The sequence below is a fragment of the Sphaeramia orbicularis genome, chromosome 13 (genome assembly GCF_902148855.1).
Source record: "Sphaeramia orbicularis chromosome 13, fSphaOr1.1, whole genome shotgun sequence".
NCBI classification, from domain to species: domain Eukaryota; kingdom Metazoa; phylum Chordata; class Actinopteri; order Kurtiformes; family Apogonidae; genus Sphaeramia; species Sphaeramia orbicularis.
The window spans coordinates 10,048,641-10,068,195 of NC_043969.1; the positions used below are offsets into that span (position 1 = coordinate 10,048,641).

The following is a 19,555-nucleotide window of genomic DNA, read 5'->3' on the forward strand; positions in this document are numbered from 1 at the left end:
TTCTGCAGTGTGAACGGTTTTGCCTTGGAGTGTGTACCTATGTAATCCACTCTATTGTTTGCACTGTTGCACCGTCCTGCCTGGTGAGTCATTGTGAACGGCCCGTCCGGCACATCGCATCTTGAAGAAGAAAGCGCACATACAAAATAGTCTGCAGTGGTTATGTGATTGCTTCCATTAAAGTGATTATGCAATCAACAACGGTAAGACAGGAAGGAGGCAGACAAGCAGTGAGATGGACTGAGGGTAAATGTGAAACACACACACACACACATAATGTACACAGTGCTCAGACAGACAGGGGGAATTTCTCTCCTGTTAATAATTATTATGAAACGGCTTCTCACAGAGCACTCGCCTCGCCGTGCGCAGCATGACGGCAGGTCTGTCCCAACACACACGCTTTTTCTGTCTGTCTTCCATTCCTCCCTTGCCACCACCTCCTCCTCCACTTTTGACAATATTTACAAGGCCTCAGGGGCTCCCGCTGGAGTCTCTCTTTGTGGCTCCCTCCCTCCCTCCCCTTCGCACTTCCTGGGTGAGCTGAGGTTTGGTGAGTCCCAAGCTCACAGGCCGGCGCTGGTGCTTGTTTTTTACCAAAGCAGATGATAAAAAAAGAGATAGACTGAGAGCATTGTGCCCATCTGGGATGGTGTGCAGTTTGGCAAGAGGGACCTAGTTACAGATCTCTATTTGTCTTTGTTTTACATCACAGCATTTTATATTTAACCTCTAATCACTTGTTTTCAGTACACTGCTCAGTGTTTTTCTTTTTCCTCAGTTTACCTCAGCAGTGGTGGGAGAGGTAGTCAGTTCCTTTAGGTAAAAATAGTAAGGCTACACTGTGAAAATACCCCACTTTGAGTAGGAACGTTTTTGTTATAAACATGGTTTTAATCTACAGCTTGACAAATATCCTATACACTGTTAACATTCTGTCAAAAAACGAATACTACACATGAAGTTTGCTAAGTGACAAACATACTGGAGCATTCGGCTGCTGAAGAACCACGCTATGAGCTAAAAAGACTAACATATGTGGGGTAACTAAAAACCATCTCCTGCTGAATGCTAATGTTGCTCCATTGTCTGCCAGCACATTTTGAGTGGTCTGAAAGGAAACTAGCTTCAAAAATGGATCTCCTTCACAGTGGTAGAAGTAACAGTACACAACACTGTGACAATGCTGGACTATGCTTTAGTAGTAGATGATTAAGGTTGTATTATGTGTAGATATTAATGGTTGTAGTCATTTGATTTATTCTGTTGTGTAGTTTCATGAAATGATCGTACCATCACTGTCCTCTGAGAAACACGTATCTCTAAAAAGTCAACTTTCCTTGTGATGATGCATTTTCCATCTAATCCAAGCAGAATTTAAAGAGTTTAAAGAGCTTCCTCGACTCTTAAATAAACACTGAACTCTTGAGGTTTATTATTCAGTCATTCATTTTCTGAACCACTTAATCCTTGAGAGGGTTTCAGGGGTGCTGGAGCCAATCCCAGTTACTGACAGGTGAAGGCAGAGTACACTTTGGATGTGTTACCAGTTAATTTCAGGGCTGACGTACAGACAAATAATCATTCACTCTCACATTCACACCTGCGGGTGATTTAGACTGACCAGTTAACCTGTTAAGGTACCTGGAGAGAACCCACACAGACACAGGAGAACATGCAAACTCCACCTTTTTGTTGTGAGGTAACAATGCTAACCACCGCACTGCTGCTTCACAAATATTCTGAACTCAGGTTTTGGTTTTTTTTTTAGAGTCTGCAAATGGAAAGAAAAAATTAATAGAGTAGCTAGCTGAGTAGAAGTATACATTTGCAAAAAAAACAAATAATCACATAAAGTACTTAAAATGTGTATTTAAGGGTAGTATTGATTAAATTCCATGACTGTACCTCTGTGATGGCCTCTCTGTTGATCGCTTTGCTCTTTTATAGTCTTCACCTTTTATTCTCACCAATCTTTCTCAATGTCTAGAGACTGATACAGTTTCTTCACTCCAGGGCAACATATAATAACACTGACTTATGAGTTTACACTCCACTCATCATCCTGCTCTTCTAAGAACGCAGTTGGGAGTAACCTGAAGTCTTTAGAATCTTTTTTTTACGCCCTCTCCTTCTCTTTTTCTTCCTTCAGCCAAGAAAGCAGCAGACGGCTCAGTGATCGCCAACGGCTACTGTGACTTCTGCCTCGGAGGCTCAAAGAAGACAGGCTGTCCTGAAGACCTTATCTCCTGTGCGGACTGTGGGCGCTCAGGTAGGGCACAGCTGAAGGCGATGATTGACCGGAGAGAGGTGGTCCTCTGTTGATGCACACATCTGAAGTGTTTCCTTTTAGATTTATACAGTATTTGCTAAATATAAAACCCTTGAGTTACCAAAAATGAAAGGACCATACCAGTGTTTTTGTTTTGTTTTGTTTTGTTTTGTTTTGTTTTAGCCCATCTACTATGAATCATGTACAGGATACTTTCTCAAGATTGTGTGAAGCCATTTTCTGTAATGCTTTAGATGCTTAAAGTGGTGATTCCATCTTCCAGACAGTCACTGGTTTCCAGTTACTTCACTGCAGTATGAAAATGAACTTGCAGAAACTTGAAACTGGCTTGAAGCAGTGCATTATTTAATGATTGTTGACAAAATACACATAACTAGGAGTTATTTTATGTGTGCATAAACTGCCAAATGCATACTCGAGAAGTACATTATTACATGTTACAAGTATTTGTTTGACATTTATGACATTTTGTGGGATTGAGAGATTTAAATCTCCACTTCACCAGCAATACCCTAAGCAATAAACTACTACTTTAGAGTTTGTTTAGAATAATAAAAGTTGATTTTAATACTGTATGCAACTGAAAACAAATGGCTGGAAGGTCAGAAATAAAAACTTCTAAAATAATATGGTATCCTTGTGAAAATTGCAGGTGTAATGTTAAATCTTCCAAGTATAATATTGTTATTTCTCAAACACATTTTTATCACTACTCTTGCATTCATGAGAGTTGTTGCATTCATTTTCTTTTTATAATTGACAGAATATGAGTCTTTTTTTTCCAAACGTTGTTGTTAAAGCATCAAAAGAAAGAGATGATAACCTTTATGTATAATTATTTGCTCAACAACCAAAATACCATAATGAATAGTGGAAATTGTCAGGAATTGCTCACATGGTTGACCAGCCTTGGTGCAGTTTTAAATAATGCCAAGAATATCTCTAGATGAAATAACTTTACTGAATTAAATTTTGAGATAATGAACAAGTTGCATGTTTATGCATTAACAAGTTAAGACATGTTTTGCAGAGTGCTAGACACGATAATTGGTCCTTATTTTAATTTTAATGTGATGATTTTCATAGATGGGTGCTTTTTACTCTACAGGTCATATAAAGACATTTTTTGGCTTAAAAATATCTACAGATGCCTTGTGACATTCTCTGACAAAAGCATTAAATTCTTGTTGTCTGTTGAACACCTTTTAGTTTTATTTGTGTATCTACTTTAAACAATGTGGTATTAGAAGTATTGTATGACAGCTTACTTTTTAGAAATGTGTACATATGCACATTTGATGAGTTTGTAAAACTCTAGTTTGTAATTCTCTCTCAGCATCTACTTTGGTTGTGAATGACGTGGAGTAAATATTATATTGCATATGAATATTTATTGCATATGAATATTTACTCCACTTATAAACTATTTGGTAGATTTTGTGTTTCCTCCAAGTTTGGGGTCCTTTTCGAGGGGTGGTTTGGAATATGAGTATGAGATTTCCAAGTGTTTGTGCATTCTGGGTGTAAATTTGTACAGCTGTGGAAAAAATTAAGGAACCACTAGTTTTATCATTTCATATAGGAGTAAAATGAAAGTTATTGTTTGTTCTGGAAACTACTGAAAACACTTTTCTCAAATCACGTATAAAAGTAGTATCATTTAGAGCAAAAGAAAATAACAAATGGTCAAAAAACAAAAAAAAACAAAAGCAGTGTTTTCAGATGTAATACAGTGAAAACGTTCATTTTTAACCGATACAACAGTGATGTCTTAGTGAAATAACTTGGTGGAATAACCCTGATGTTCAACCACAGCTTTGATCCGTCCTGTTATGCTCTTCACCAGTCTTTCACGTTGCTGTTGGGTGCTTTATTCCACTCCTGTTGCAAAAATGCAAACTGCATGTCTTTGTTTGACAGCTTGTGACCATCCATCCTCCTCTTGATCACACTCCAGAGGTTTTCAATGCTGTTCAGGTCTAGAAATTTGGAGTGGTCATTTAATTTTTTCCCAGAGCTGTATGTACAATATTTGGTGCAGCATTTGTGTAATTTTTTGCTTGATTGTATGTACTGTATAAATTGTTTGCCCCATATTTTCCTTCAAAACAATAAAAAAAGTGAACCAAAAAGATGTATGTGATTTGTAGTAAATGGGCATGCAAATATTGGTATGGTCCTCTTTTTTATAACAGCTCAAATATGTACCCATCCAGACCAGGACAAAGGTCAGGAAAACAGTATTTTTGTGTTGTGATTATGTTACATATTGTGTAATAACAGGATGAAAGACTGTATGCAATATATGCACAATGTGAAACAGGGCCTTTTTCCTGTTATACCTTAAAATTAATGTAATTCAAATAGTCCAGACTTTTTCCATTTCTATAGTTAAATCAAAAACAACCCTTTTTCTGTAGTAATTTTTATTGTTCACAAAATCTGTTACTTCACCATTGTTACATTTTTGAGGCCCATGTATAAGTAAAAACACTGTTCAGTGTTCCCGTAGACATTTCAAGAATGTAATGCTCTGCGAAATGCAGCTGGTTAATATAAACCTCCTTTAAATATAGAAAATCAGCAAACAAATCGATAAACAGATACAACATGTGGATCAGGAATGGCTGTCTTCAAAATGGAGATGGTGAAAACAATGTGTGGGCGTGTGTGTGTGTGTGTGTGTGTGTGTGTGTGTGTGTGTGTGTGCACCCAGGCCACCCGTCCTGTCTCCAGTTCACAGTGAACATGACGGCTGCAGTGAGGACTTATCGCTGGCAGTGCATCGAGTGCAAGTCCTGCAGCCTGTGTGGCACTTCTGAGAACGACGTACGATTTCTCTTTATACTACATGTTACTGTACTTTAGAACACACGTGGCTGCAGACACACATACAGCTCTGGAAAAAAATAAAAGACCACTGGAAAAAAAAATGAGAATAAATGTTTGGTATGTAGGATCCTCACCGGTTTGTGTGTTTACATGAAGTTTGTGTTGGAGTCTGTGTTGTGGTAGGAACCACCCGTTTGTTGACGTTAGTTAACTCCATTTCTAATCTACTGACTGCCTTGGTTGCCTACATCCATGATAACAGCCTGTACATTGATTTCTACGCTGAGGGCTTGGTCTGTCTTTCTGCAAATGCTCCTCCCAGGGTCTTCAGTGGCTCTCTAAACAGCAGCAACGGTATCCACCACCACTTACTGTTAGCATAGAAATAGTATCAGCTAATGTCAACAAACGACCAACTCCTGGCTCTTCACCAACTCTTTGAAAACACATGAGCAAATGGGAATCTTACAAATTGGCTAATTTTATAATTCATAGATATGTATTGTATTAATATGATAATTAATTGTTGTTTATTCTAGAAACTGCTGACAATATCCCACACAAATTCCAAATAGTGGCAAAAAAATATTCACAGAAAATGCCAAAAAGGCAAAAGCAGGACAGATGAAATGTTTTCAGACCTCACATAATGCAAAGAAGAGGAGTGATAAGTTAATTTATAAACAACAAAATAAGAATATTTCAAAATAAGAGCAGTTCACAATCTAATATATTGATTTTCAGTCACAGATGCCTTGCATCTTGCCAAACTTTCCACGAGTCTTTCTTTATGTTATGTGTGATGGGTTGTCTATCTTCCTGTTGATCACATTCCAGGGCTCAAGTCTGGAAATTTGGAATGGTCTCTTAATTTTTCCCAGAGCAGCATCTGCACATACAAACACACCAACAAATAGTTTATGCATGTTGTACATACACATTCTATTACAATTTAGAAAACCATAAATCTTATGTATTAAACTTATAAGTTCAAATTTACTGTTTAGGAAGAGCAAGATCATGGGACCTAATACGCCTTGCCATAAAACAGTTTCAGTTGTGTCGGATTTAAGCAAATCTATTTGGAGAAATCAAATACAACATTCAAAATTATATTCTTGCTACTGTATAAATGCCTGAAAATGACAATTTTTGTTTTCATTATCTTACAATAAACTATGTCTAGAGAACAGGTCACCTTCCTCCATAACCATGCTTCTACAGTAGCCCAGAATGGACAAACTAAGCAGTGGCTCTAGGACCTTCCATGCTTTATTTTTTTTATTTTTTTTTTTACATTTTTACTGCCACCATAGATTCTCCTACACACTTCTAGTGGTGGGGCAGGACAAGTCTACAACCTCACCACTAGTTGTTATTAAATCACATACACAACTCCTTTAAAACACATGGACATTCTCATATCACATCACTTGTTAAAACCATATCTCTGCACACTCGTGCCATGAAAAGCTAATGTATACGATGAAAGCTATTTATTCTTGACGATTACAGTTCACTTATAAAGGTACACGATGTGTTAAAAAGGAGAGTATAAATTTGGACATGGATATCACAGCTAAGATTTGTATAACAAATGTTATATCCTCAGATTCGAGGACATGCATTTATTGATTATTCACTGTTGTGTTTCAGGACCAGCTGCTGTTCTGTGATGATTGTGACAGAGGCTACCACATGTACTGTCTGAGCCCTCCTATGTCTGAACCACCAGAGGGTAAGTATACAACAGTAACAGCGGGTAAATAGTCAAGTTTATTTATAAAGAGCACTTAAACACAACAAAATCTTACCCAAAGTGCTGCACAATATTAGATGATAAAACCATTAGGACAAATAAAACAGATTTAATGCACAATATTATCTAGATACCACTTACAGTAAGAAGTTCTCTAACTAAAATATAAAAATTCATAGACCAGAGCTTGTGAAAACATTGTACGGACTCATTAAACCATACTCTGAATCCACTGTGCTGAAAGAATACCTTTATATTGTCAACATCACAAAAATAGTACAGGTATCTGTCATGACTGTCATTTGCCTACTACATGTAAAATGGCTGCCTGAGGATGTTTGATGCAGTTGTCATGGTAATGAGTAGTAGGAAAAGATAATCTGTTTCCATGGTAAAAGTGTCACTTGGCTGAACATACAGTAGCAGTGCCACTTGTGTTCAACACTCACTAACAGTGTCATGCTCTGCCCACACATGGAGCACTTTTGATTTACAAGAAACATTTTTGAAATTCATCAGTAGGCAGATATTTTACATCCACACTTAAGAGGAGACCTGTCGTGGCTCTCACATGCATACTGGAAGGTGTGTATATATATATATATATATATATATATATATATATATATATATATATATATATATATATATATATATATATATATATATATATATATATATATATATATATATATATATATATATACCTACAGCGCACTGTATAAATGCTTACACAACACCTCAAGGCACAGTACAGCAGGGTCAATGTATACAGCATACAGTGCTGAAAGATGAAGACAAAGCCGATGTTTAATTAATGCTACAAATCCCATGCCAAAATCCAAACCAGACCAGTCAAATCCCCCGCATCCCAAACCTCAGGCACACCATGTGGAGTTTCAATGCTGAGCTTTAATTTACAGTGTTAACACTCTGCTTGAAATGAGGAATTAATCTACAAGGCTTTATAATAGTAGTGATTGAACTGCTGATCTGTGACGTGGCCTGTGCTGTGGTGGAAGAAGTATCTAGAGCTTTTACTGCAGTAAAAAGTAATGACACATTGCAAAAATCTTTACATTACAAGTAAATGTTCTGCATTTAAAACCTCAAGTAGATGCGTGTTCGTTTTTTTTTCTTTAGAATGCATTTTTATCTGCAGAGGGAGCAGGTTCCTTCTACACAGCTCACCATGTTACAAGGTTGTGTTTCTACTGAAACTCATAATAGAATTCCTCTTCTCTTGTTTTCATTTTATGGTGGATGGCGTCAAGCGTTAAGGTGCATTACTGTCACTTACTATGTTAGAGCATCGACCAGAGTTAACTACAAAGCCAAGAACAAACAAACAAGCCCAACAGTGGCTCTAATCATGGATTTTGTTGTCACTGTAGTTGAAGATGTGGTGAGGAGTATTCAGTTTGTTGACACAAGATGCCACTTAATATTACACATTGAACTTGAAGAAGAATGTTCTAAAAAATAGTCTGTTTTTCTGTGTTTTACTGTTATTACGTGATGCTTTTAGAATCATGTTTCTGTTGCATTAATGTCTGTGTTGCATTTATTGCTGTATATGTTTAAGGTTGATCTTGTTTAAACTACATTTTACTTATAGGAATTTAATCTGCAGCATTATATTCTATATGATCATCATATGTGTGTGGCCTTGCTGTCTTACAAAAACTACATACACTCTGTCTAATAAGCCAACTTTTCTTTGCTTTGTGAAAATATAAAGATAAAATAAATGGCTACTGCAGCTACATTTACAACATTTATACAATTTTGAATTCAATAAATTAAGTTACTTCAACTTAATTCAGCTTACAGATGTTAAAGAAAATCATGTTAGTAGTACCTGCAAAATTGTGTCAGTCTGATGGTTAGAGGCTTGTTGGACATACTTAAATTAAACTCTCGTTGGCATTAAAAAGATGCATGAGTACATTAAGTTGAGCCAGTAAATCTTTTTTAAGTGGGTTTTTAAAGAAGTTATTTTGCTTTAGAAACGAAGATAATTTCCTGAACCATAAAGTAATATTAGTCCTTCAGTTTATCACAAACATTTAAATCAATATACCTAGAGATATGTTGTTTAAATGTTTAAACTGAAAAGTAGTGAAAGTTGTCAAATAGATGTACGTGAGTATTTAACTTGTTTAACCCTGACCATATTTTCAGGGGAAAAACGCCTAAAAAGACATACCCAAAGTAAACGAAGAACTATTTCACAATAATAAGGTTCATGTGGATGTTCTTGATGTCTATGGACATTTAGAGACCTCACAGAATCTATTCCCATTGTTTAAAATATTGTATCTATTACTATGCCTGAGAAAACTGTAACAAACTAAAAGAGAAATTAGAATTTTTTATCCTCGCCTGTTTTTTTTCGGCTGGATTGACGATGATATGCATAAATTAATTCTTTGTGTCAGAGATTTTTAATAGTGTATATTTCACCCCACAAAGATTAAAAATCATGTTTGAACATTAAAGTTTGCACTAAAATACACTTTTGATGTACTTTTATTAACATTAGGGTCTAAACTTTGAGCAAAAGTTGAAAAAAACATCCATTGTCCTGATTTATTATATTTTTATAGTAGATGAATATTAAAATACTTTTTTCGGCCCGCAGGCTGGCTGATCAGGCTAAAGAGGTTTATAAGGATGAAGTCACACAATGTAAAATAAACACTCAAGTCCAGCACAAGTACCTCAAATGTGTACCTAAATCTATTACATGAATGCAATTGCTTACATTCCATATTGGTTGTGTGTGTGCATTTCAGGGAGCTGGAGCTGTCATCTGTGTCTGAGACAACTGAAGGAGAAGGCCTCAGCCTACATCACCCTCACTTAATCTGCAGAGCTGCACATCATCCTCTTGGCCCTTCATCCTTTCCCAAACCACCGCTCTGTCACCCCTCTTTGTGCCTCAACTGCCCCTCTCCTATTTTGATCTACCCTCCGCCACTTCCTCTACAATCTGCCCCTGTGACCTTCGACACGAGTGAGCACACAGCACAGACAGTGCTGCACCCATTCTTGAACATCCCTCCGATACAAAAAGCCAACCTCCATCCTTTAGTGTCACTCACATTTCCTGTTGTGCTTGACCTGAAACCCCACCTTCCCCTTCATTCTCTGCCTCAACAGTGGAATTCATCAGCTGGCAATAAGTTTGCTAGCTAGACACACACTCCAGCCTGCCAAGGGCACTTCAGAGGCATACTACTCCACAGGAACCCTCTTAAGGGCCCTCAGAAGAGCCCTAATGATCTTCAGCTGCAACTCAGTCAAGTAGTGAGTGAGAATTAATAAGATGGATAGGTGTTAGGCAGAGGACAGGGCTTGGAAGACCCTGGATAACCATGGAGCAGTAGGTTTCAGTGTTAGTCAACTGTGAAATACCCACCGAACCAAATTTTCATTTACTCCCTCTGTCCTTTACCAAGTATGGCAGAACTGAGACCCTGCACTCTACTCCATTATTCGTCTGCAGGGTTTGCGTCCCTGTGCATTTCCAGAGGGGAAGAAATTGTACAAAATTCAGATGGACTGTCAACACACTCTTTAAAACTCCTCTCACTTGCAAACAATGAGCATCTGGTCAGAGATTTAAACCATCCTTGACCTCACCCTCTCTCTTTGCATGGGGTTTCCACAAATAAGTGTTGCATTTTGGGATTGATACTGAAGGTTTTACTGTTCGGACATCATCCTCAGATGACAGGGGAGATGGATTTTCTCTAATCAGCTCTCTCTGATCAAACGGTGTATTTAAAAATGACAATTTAGGCTTAGCGTCTCTCACAAATCCTTTACCTGACTTTTATTCGCCCTTCCCTTCTATGAAACAATGACTGTGAAGCCAATGCGAGACTGAAACGCTCCTGGTGCTTGGTGTGTATTGTGTGTGTTCAGAATGTAGGACTGATGTGTGGACAATGCAGATCTTTGTCTCTGGCCCATGCAAGGGCCTAAAAACTTCTTTTTTATGATTCCTTTTTAAATTTTTTTCATTTGCATGTTGTTAATTCAATTGTTTTTGAGGAATTTTAATTGAAATTGAGAAGAAAGCACACTTAATTCGCAATAATGTGTTTGTGATATGGACTGTTTTGGCCAAACTGAGTGTTCAAAACTATGTGTGGGTCCATATGTCTCTCTTTGTGTGTGTGACTGTTTCTGAGTGCTACAAAAAGTTTGGCCAGTGCTATGCTAGGTTGATCTGCGAGAGGATTTGTGTGGTAAGAAGGTTATGTGAATGTAAGTCAGCATTTACTTTTTACGCTTTGTGTCTGACAGTGACAGAAGTAGGACAAAGTCATTGTTTTGCAAGTCACATGGACATCTTCACCAACACGTCCCAAGAAAAGTCCACACTTTAAATACTGAGTCTGCAGTCCTGAAAAATATGCCAGAACAGCCTATGGTGCATGGTCCTTAAAAGCAAACAAACACGCTCTAGAAACTAGTCTGTCTTAGTCATTTACAACCAAAATATGCACATTAATCATTTTGTCAACCAGGGTACTTCTAAGATAATTTGTCCCACAATATTTCAAGTCTTTGAACTTGTTGAGAGTACAAAGGGGCAGAAGTACAGGTGAACTCACATCCCAACATAAAGGATAAATCTACCATTTTGCTGGTAAAAAAAATTATAATTTCATCAATTGAGGACACAGAAAGACTAATGCCAGGAATATATTCATCCTACAAATGGTATTGTCCTTATCTCTGTATATCAGATTTTAATTATTCATCTGGACCATAGAGCACCACAGCTGGATAAGAACTACTGAAAAGCAGCACCGTGAATCGTCACCATTTCAAGTCATGTTTGTTTTTGGCAAAACTGATGACAGGTAATTTCTAAAATAAATAACTAAATAATAAAAAGTCATGTAGCAATCATAAGATTTCACCTGCATTTAACAGTGGATAGAGTTAGGAAATGTGGGAAAGAGATGAAAAGCAAATGAGCACCAGCCAATATGTACTCAAATCAGTGTGTTTGTGTCCGTGTGATATGAGCCCTAACCTTTTGGCTTTGCCCCAGTGAAGCAGTAATAATCAATCAGGGGATTTTACAACATATACAAAAAAGCTAAAACATATTACATAGATGGACAATACCATTAGTAGGATGAATTCTGCCATTAGTGTTTCCATAGGATTTGAAATCAAGCTCCAGAAAAGTCGAATTTGTGCCCAAAGTGTTCAAGTTCATGTACGTTGTTTGACCTAATCCAAGCCATGTGACTTGAATCTGCACCTCTGAACAACCGTAAACACCTACAGTTTGTATTAGCTTTGTGTCCTGCAAAACACATGCTCTCCTGTTCTATCACAGTTAGAGAAGGAAGAGGGAGAAAAAGTTGAAGTTATATATCTGCTGCCTGCCAGTCTGCTCTGCACGTATAAGTCAGCGCTTGAAGACCAAGCTGAAATGTTGAGGCTGACTTTTTCATAATGGGATGAATCTAACCAGCCAGCATGTGATTTTGTGAACTTGTACCAAGAAAAACCTTTTTTTCTTTTTAACCCAAAGGCCCACTATGTTAGCTCAAAGTTTGTCTCAGAGTTGCCTTAGGATGTGCAGTTGAACTGGACATCTCAAGGCAACTTTACCAGGCACACTGAGGGATTGCTGAAGTGCAAGTGCTGATTTAGGAGGATGTTTTCTACATTTCTAAATTCTTTGTTAGTATAATGAAAGCATCCATCCAATGATCCATGAGCTTTAAGCTTGGAGACAATAGCTGTAAATAGGGGATTAAATTAAAGGCAACAAATTGCTATTTCATACCATGTTTCATAATGTTATGTACATATCAAAGTATAACGTAGGTGAAATTCAGTTGGTTTTGGTTTGAATGGCCATTATAATTTAATGCTGCATCAAATTTCTTAACGGAGTTTGCAAAATCAGATGGATTGTGAACTTGTACCTGAATATTACTACGTTTGCCATCTGGTACGGAAAGACATTAGGTACAAAATACTGTGCTATCCCTCAAGTCAATGTAAAGCCACTGATGCATGAATGACACCTGAAATGTTTCTGATTTCAAATTTTGAGATCATCAATATTACTTGTTTTTTTTAAGACATGGTCAGAAAGAACCTTTAACTTCTGTTCATTCCCTAATTGTTTTCTTCTCTGGTTTGTAATCTGCATTTTTCCACATTTTGCACAGTGTGGATGCATTGGTCTGAAAGTGTGTGCGTTTGTGTGTCAGTAACCATTTATGATTACAGGTCAGAGAAAACTAAATGAACCAAATAAGTTAAATATTATTGTGCACACATTTTCTTTTCAGACTCGCTTGCATCGCACAGTGTTGCGAGAGGATTGTAACAGTGAGTACAGATCACAACAAAGTGAGCGTGTCAGTCGGATTAAGAAGTATGTTGTTTCATTCTATAGTGTGTTAAATCAGTGTTATATTTGCCAACAAATTCAGAAGTATCCAATCAAAAAGTGTTTATTTCCATCAACTAATCATTGCTTGTAGTGTGATGTCTAGACCGGATGTGTGTTTGAGTTTTAAATACACTGATGATGTTCGGTAGAATATGATGGAGATGTTTGTGTGACGGACGGACGATGATGCCAATGGTGACTGAAAAACCTTTATACTGGGAGCTTTCCTAGCACTTAAGAGAAGAAGCATGGTGGAGTCAAATTCATTTTGATTGTACTATCTGGGGAGGGTGGGGTGCCATGTTGGGGTCTTGGAAAGGTTGGTGGTATCAGTGTGATTATTAAAGAAACCTTGAGCCTTTGTACAAATGGAAAAATTGGTGTCGATGGTCGATGGTGAGGTCTTATAAAGCCACACCGGGAACTTCCAGGCCTCAAGCCGACGCCATTTCCCCCACTTTCGCCCAGTTCAGTCAGAGGGTTGAGACTTTGGGCTAATCTAGGCCTCTTGTAAATTGTTGTTCTGTGATCTTGCTTGCACTTTTTTTTCATTTCCCAAACACAAGAACTAATTGTAAGTATGTATGTGTGCGAGTGCGGGTGCACTTTTTATTTTTATCTTTACATTTTTTCAAAGTGATTGTCTGTTGTAAAAACAACACTGGATAAAGATGAGTTTTTAATTTGTATTTTTTACCTTTGGAAGAAGATGAAATCTTCTGGACATTTTTTAACCCCTCCCTCCCTACATTTCCTTTCTCTCTCTCTCTCTGTCTTTCTGTCTGTCTGGTACCTGGGAATGCTTTGAAATGTGGACTGTGACCGCATTGCTGTCATCACTGCTGTCAGTCATTCTCTGTGAATTCATCCGGCTTTCTCAATTTACCTAGTTTTTTCTCTCTCCCCTTGACTCATTTTTTCCATTAAAAAGATGAGATTGAAAAATGACCTTTACCTTTGTGTTATCATTGTGTGTGCATATTCGTGCGTGTGTGTACTTTTACGTTGCATTTTCTCTACTTTGTGCAGTATAAATCAGTGAATATTTGTGTGTTTGTGGACAGCAGTCAGTCTCTCTGTCTGATTGTCTGGGCCATCTGAATTATTGCCAAGTAGGGCAGCTTACTAGTCAGTTTAAAAAAATTCAGGTGGGGAGGACTTTCTAGCCCACACAGATCTTCTCTCCCGTGAGCTGAAGGCTGAGGCCAACACTAACCGGTTTTCCATATTTTCACAGTTTGTGAAAACAGTATGTTCAAAGTCAGATATCAAACCCCAAATAACAAAACATAATTTCTATTTTAAATGCATTTTTCTATTTAACCCTTTCATGCATTAATTGTGAGAACCTTAGTCAAGATTTTTTTCTTCAGTGTTTTCATTCCTCCTTAGGCATGTAAAAAACAATGTGATCAAGTTTTTTTTTTTCTGTGGAGTTACAAATATATCCATGCATTTAATTTTTGAAGTAAAGAAACGTGTTTAAAACCCAATATCAGTGAGGGATATGAAAACAATGAAATAAAAATATGTTTAATGCTGCTAATCTGATGTCTTCTCACTTTTTAACATATTCTAATGCTATTAATTCCTCACTTCATCGAGATAATGTGCAAAAAAAAACTTCTTGTCTAACAAATAACAATTGATTTACATCCAAACATATTAGTGCAGATCAGGTTTATCAAGAACAGCAAAGTTACAGTAATGGTATGAATGTCAGGATATGAGATGATGCATAAGTGTCCACTGTGTTGGCTGATATGGAACTAAAACAACTAAACCCATTAGTATACGAGAGAACAGCTGGAGAATAACTGTCCACTGGAGTGACTTATGCATGAAAGGGTTAAACACATTTTCTCTCTAGCAGTGAATTTGCACCCTGGTGTCTACAGCGAACATGGGTATTTACCCTCTTCATCTGATTGCGAAGCCTTCTCACAGAAAGGCTTTCTAATGTGTAGTCGATGTTGTAAACCCAAGTCAGGATATTTTTCTTAAAAGTATAAAAACAGGTATCAAGTGTGACATATAGGAATCAAGCTCCATCACTGTCCTTATCCCCCCATATTACATGGTCAAAGGCCATCTGCACCAGGATGTCCATTGTCATGCTTTTTACAGTCTAGCATCACATGGTACTGTAGAACATCTGATTACAAAGCCTTCTTGCAGAAAGGTTTTCAAAGTTGGAATTCATGTTACAAAATGTTCCTGAAAAAAAAAAAAAAAAAAAAAAAAAACTTGTGAAAGATCTGCCCTATTCTTGATCCACTTATATTTTACATATAATATCAAAAATGTGTGCATGTTTGGGCATAAACAGCTAAGTAGGTGCCATGTGACAATTCTCAACCCCTTTTTTTGTAGCTTTTTTTGTTGACAGACACCAAACAACACTCATACTTTTTCATGTGTGTGAAAAAGGAACACATTTTCTATGAATTGAAAAAGATTTAAGGCACAGAATTGTTTTGCTTCCGTCACTGGCCTGAAAATAAAGGAATTGGGGACAAAAGAGCCCCATTGTCCACAATTGTTTCCCAACACTGTTTTCCGCTGCAGAAGAGACTATAGTTTGCTATTCAGGGCAGGTACAGTTTTGCTATTTGTGATGTATTCCTGGAGATGAGACATTCATCATAGCTGCTGTGTTGGCCAGACCTGGCTGAGCAACAGCAGCAGGGTGAAGTCAAGCTGATCAACAATTCCATTTTTTCCTTCTCTGCTTCCTTCCAGAAGCCAGAAACCGAAAACTAGTGCACACTTGGTTCCTTGGGGGAATATAGGTATTTTTAACAATATGCTCCGAAAAAACCAATTCCTCCATCCATCCTTTGGCAGGGTTCCAGCCTTATCCAAAAACCTGCACACCCCTCCAACCCCCGCCATCCTGTGTGTGCATTCAGAAACCCACACACAAAACGCCTGTATGCCACACACACACACATACACTCACACACACACGCTCAGACATTCGTGCACATGTTAAGGTTACACACGTCCTGTATGCACATACACATTGACACGCATACAGTACACAGCCTAGAGCCCCCATCTTCTTATGAGCTTCATTACTCTGACCCCTGTCTCCCTTTCATATCTCAGAGGATGTTTATGCAGTGTGTGTGTGTGTGTGTGTGTGTGTGTGTTTGTGTGTGTGTGTGCTCATGTGTGTATTATTATGTTTTTTTTTCAATACCCAAAAGAATATCAGTATGTATATTTATTTAAGCACTAGTGTATATTAGCTGACGCACAGTGTGTGTGTGTGTGTGTATGTGTGTGTGTGTCTGTTTATGTGTGTATACTGTATATCAATACTGTACTATGTGCATGCAGCGTGTGTGTATGTGTGTGTGAGTGTGCATGTGCATGTGTGTGTGACTTCCCAGCCAATTACCACATCTCCCAGACAGACTGAGACTGCCTAGACCCTGCCAGCCAATCAGAGATGGGCTGCGCACTGCCGGGCCGGAGGTGGTTGCTATGGTAACCAGGAGGCCTGTTTGCATGGTGGCTGATGGAAGAGTGATGGATTACAGTAATGGGATGGAGAGAGGGAGGGAGAAAAGAAAGATAGGGAAGGAGACAGATAGACAGAAAGAAAGACAGAAAGAGGGAGAGAGGAAGAGTGGGTGGAAGACCAGGAAAGAGGAAGAGAAAGAAAGAGACAAAAGGGGGAAAAGGGAAAGGAGGGACAAGGGGAGGTGGGGTGGGGGGGGGAGGAGAGAGGCAGACTCATACATAAAGATATTGGAAATGTATGAATGCATCTGAAATGAAGCGACTTAAAAAGATGAAAAAAGAATGAGGGAAAATGACAAAGGGGGAAGTGGAGAAGGGGGGATACTGGGAAATGTGGCTGGCGTTGGATGGGGGGTGGGGGGGGCATCCATGGTGTGTGATTGAATTCCTCTTTCCTGCTCCTGTCTGGGCTTAGATGTGTGTCTGACCATCTGTCCTTGGAGCAGACAGAGGTAAGTGTGTGGAAAGAAGCAGTCTCACCTTTTTGCCTCCTCAGCAGCACTGCAGTCCGACTGTACAAAAACTACTTCAACACCTTCACCCATCTGATCCACCTGAAAGTCTGTATTAAGAAGGCCAACATAACACACTTCACCAAGTCATACAGTGTATTATAAAGGTGCAGGGGATTTTTTTCTTCCAACAAATCCAAAGATACTAAGATATAATAAATCCTACTGTTTATGTTTTTCGGAATCTCAAACTACTTTTCTTTTTTCCGCTAGTAATGCATACACATAGTACTATTAATAATGACTGACAAATCAGCCAATGTTTTAATTAAATATTTACTTTTTTTTGGTTACTCTCGACTCTGAAGGGATAGTCTCACTTTGCAGAGAACTTAAAGTGTGTGTTGCATGAAACTAAAAGTAGAAATATTAGGCATAATGTGACAAAATTTGGGAATATGCAGCACTGCTAATGCACTAAATCAAGGGTGTCAAACATGCGGGCCAGGGGCCAAATGTGGCCCACCAAAGGGTCCAGTTCAGCCCCTGGGATGTTTTTGCCAAGTGCAAAAATTCCACAGTCTTGAATTGAATTAAGCAAAAAAAAAAAAAGCTTGAATTAAGGAAAAAATCTTGAATTAAGCAAAAAAAAAGAAAAAAAAATCTTCAATTAAGTAAAAACAATCTCAAATTTAGCAAAAAATCTTCAATTAAGTAAAAAAATCTTCAATTAAGCCAAAAAAAAAAAAAAAAAAAAAATCTCAAATTTAACAAAAAATCTTGAATTAAGCAAAAAAAAAAACTTCAATTAAGTAAAAAAAAATCCTCAATTAAGCCAAAAATGTTCTAGAATCAACAACTTAATTTTTTTTCTTTGTTTCAGTGCAAAAAATAACATTAAATTATGAAAATATTTACATTTACAAACTATCCTGTAACAATAAAATGTGAATAACCTGATCAAATATGAACAACTTGAAATGTCTAAAGAAAATCAAGCACAGTTTTAACTATTTTTCTGCCTGTTACTGACTGTTTAGTGTCTTTGTGCATCTGATCCATAATGCACATGGACAAATGATAAGTGGAGGAATAATATTGTTAAAATTGCACAAAATTTTCTTACGTTTTTTAATTTAAATTTCAGTTTTTTCAGGGTGTTTTTTTTTTTTGTGTGGATAGTTTATAAAAGTATTTTCATAATTTAATGGCTTTTTTTGCACTAAAACAAAGACAAAAATTTACAGTTGTCATTATTTATAAGTTATTATGTTATTATTTTTCTGGTCTGGCCCACTGCAGATCAAATTTAGCTGAATATGGCCCCTGAACTACAATAAATTTGACACCCCTGCACTAAATAAAATGTTTCTTTTTTTGTCATTGTTTTAACAGTTTTGACAGTGTTATACTACATTGTTGCATATTAGCGGTCATCTAGAACTTTTATGTGCAGAATACTGGGTGGAACACAGTGTAAACAAAGCCTGTCAAAAGCAATGACGGACATGCAACATATTATTACAATTAGTGGTATTTAGGAATGTGCCAGCATGATTTCAACTAGACCTTAAATAAAGCTGAGATCTGAAGCATGTTTCAGTTCAAAATCACATTTAAAATAAATTGTAATAAAATTAGAGCAGTCCATGCAGTGACAAAATAACACCAGGGATTCTTTTTGAAATGTAAATAAAGCTCTCCAGGACTTCCCAGAGAAGACAAACATAAATAACAAAATAGTTTACTTTAGTGTCTACAAATTATTATGGGAACTAATGAAAATAATTACCCAATTACAATGATCTGAATCATCCACGAGCTTTTCTAAAGGGTGTTAAATGATAGTGATGGATAGAATTGCATATTAATCCCATTTAACAACCATAGATATAGATTTTGGTTTGTTTGTTTGTTTGTTGGTTGTAGTTCCTACACAAATAAAGACGTCCTTTTTTTAATGTTGAACTACACTAAATTCATTCACATTGACAGACAGAGAAGGAAGATGCTTTTGAGTCAAGGATTAGGCTAAATCTGTGTCTAGGGAACCAAACTCCCTGTGATCTTTTCAAGTGACAAAATGCTATTCATGTCCATTAAAGACGCAGTCCACTCAAATTAACATCTAAACTGAATCAAACACATGAAAGACGTTACTAAAATCTATCCTAGTGGCGGCTCAATGTGTTCTCTTGTCATTCAGGGTGTCATCTTTAATGATTATCAACCATAAAATATGCTTT

General features: G+C 37.3%; 1 protein-coding gene across 3 annotated transcripts in view; it reads left to right on the forward strand.

The window, feature by feature from the left end:
- dpf1 (double PHD fingers 1) overlaps positions 1 to 14,274 on the forward strand; it is a 50,888-nt gene extending 36,614 nt beyond the window's left edge. For 2 of the 3 annotated variants that reach the window (XM_030152229.1, XM_030152230.1), the window contains exons 9-12: positions 2,153 to 2,272; positions 5,010 to 5,122; positions 6,782 to 6,863; positions 9,683 to 14,274. In XM_030152229.1, coding sequence (XP_030008089.1) covers positions 2,153 to 2,272; positions 5,010 to 5,122; positions 6,782 to 6,863; positions 9,683 to 9,753 — 386 coding nt within the window. In that variant the 3' untranslated portion in view covers positions 9,754 to 14,274. The remainder of the gene's footprint in view (positions 1 to 2,152; positions 2,273 to 5,009; positions 5,123 to 6,781; positions 6,864 to 9,682) is intronic. The other variant, XR_003937125.1, reaches the window with a different exon arrangement.
- The last annotated feature ends 5,281 nt before the right edge of the window (positions 14,275 to 19,555 follow it).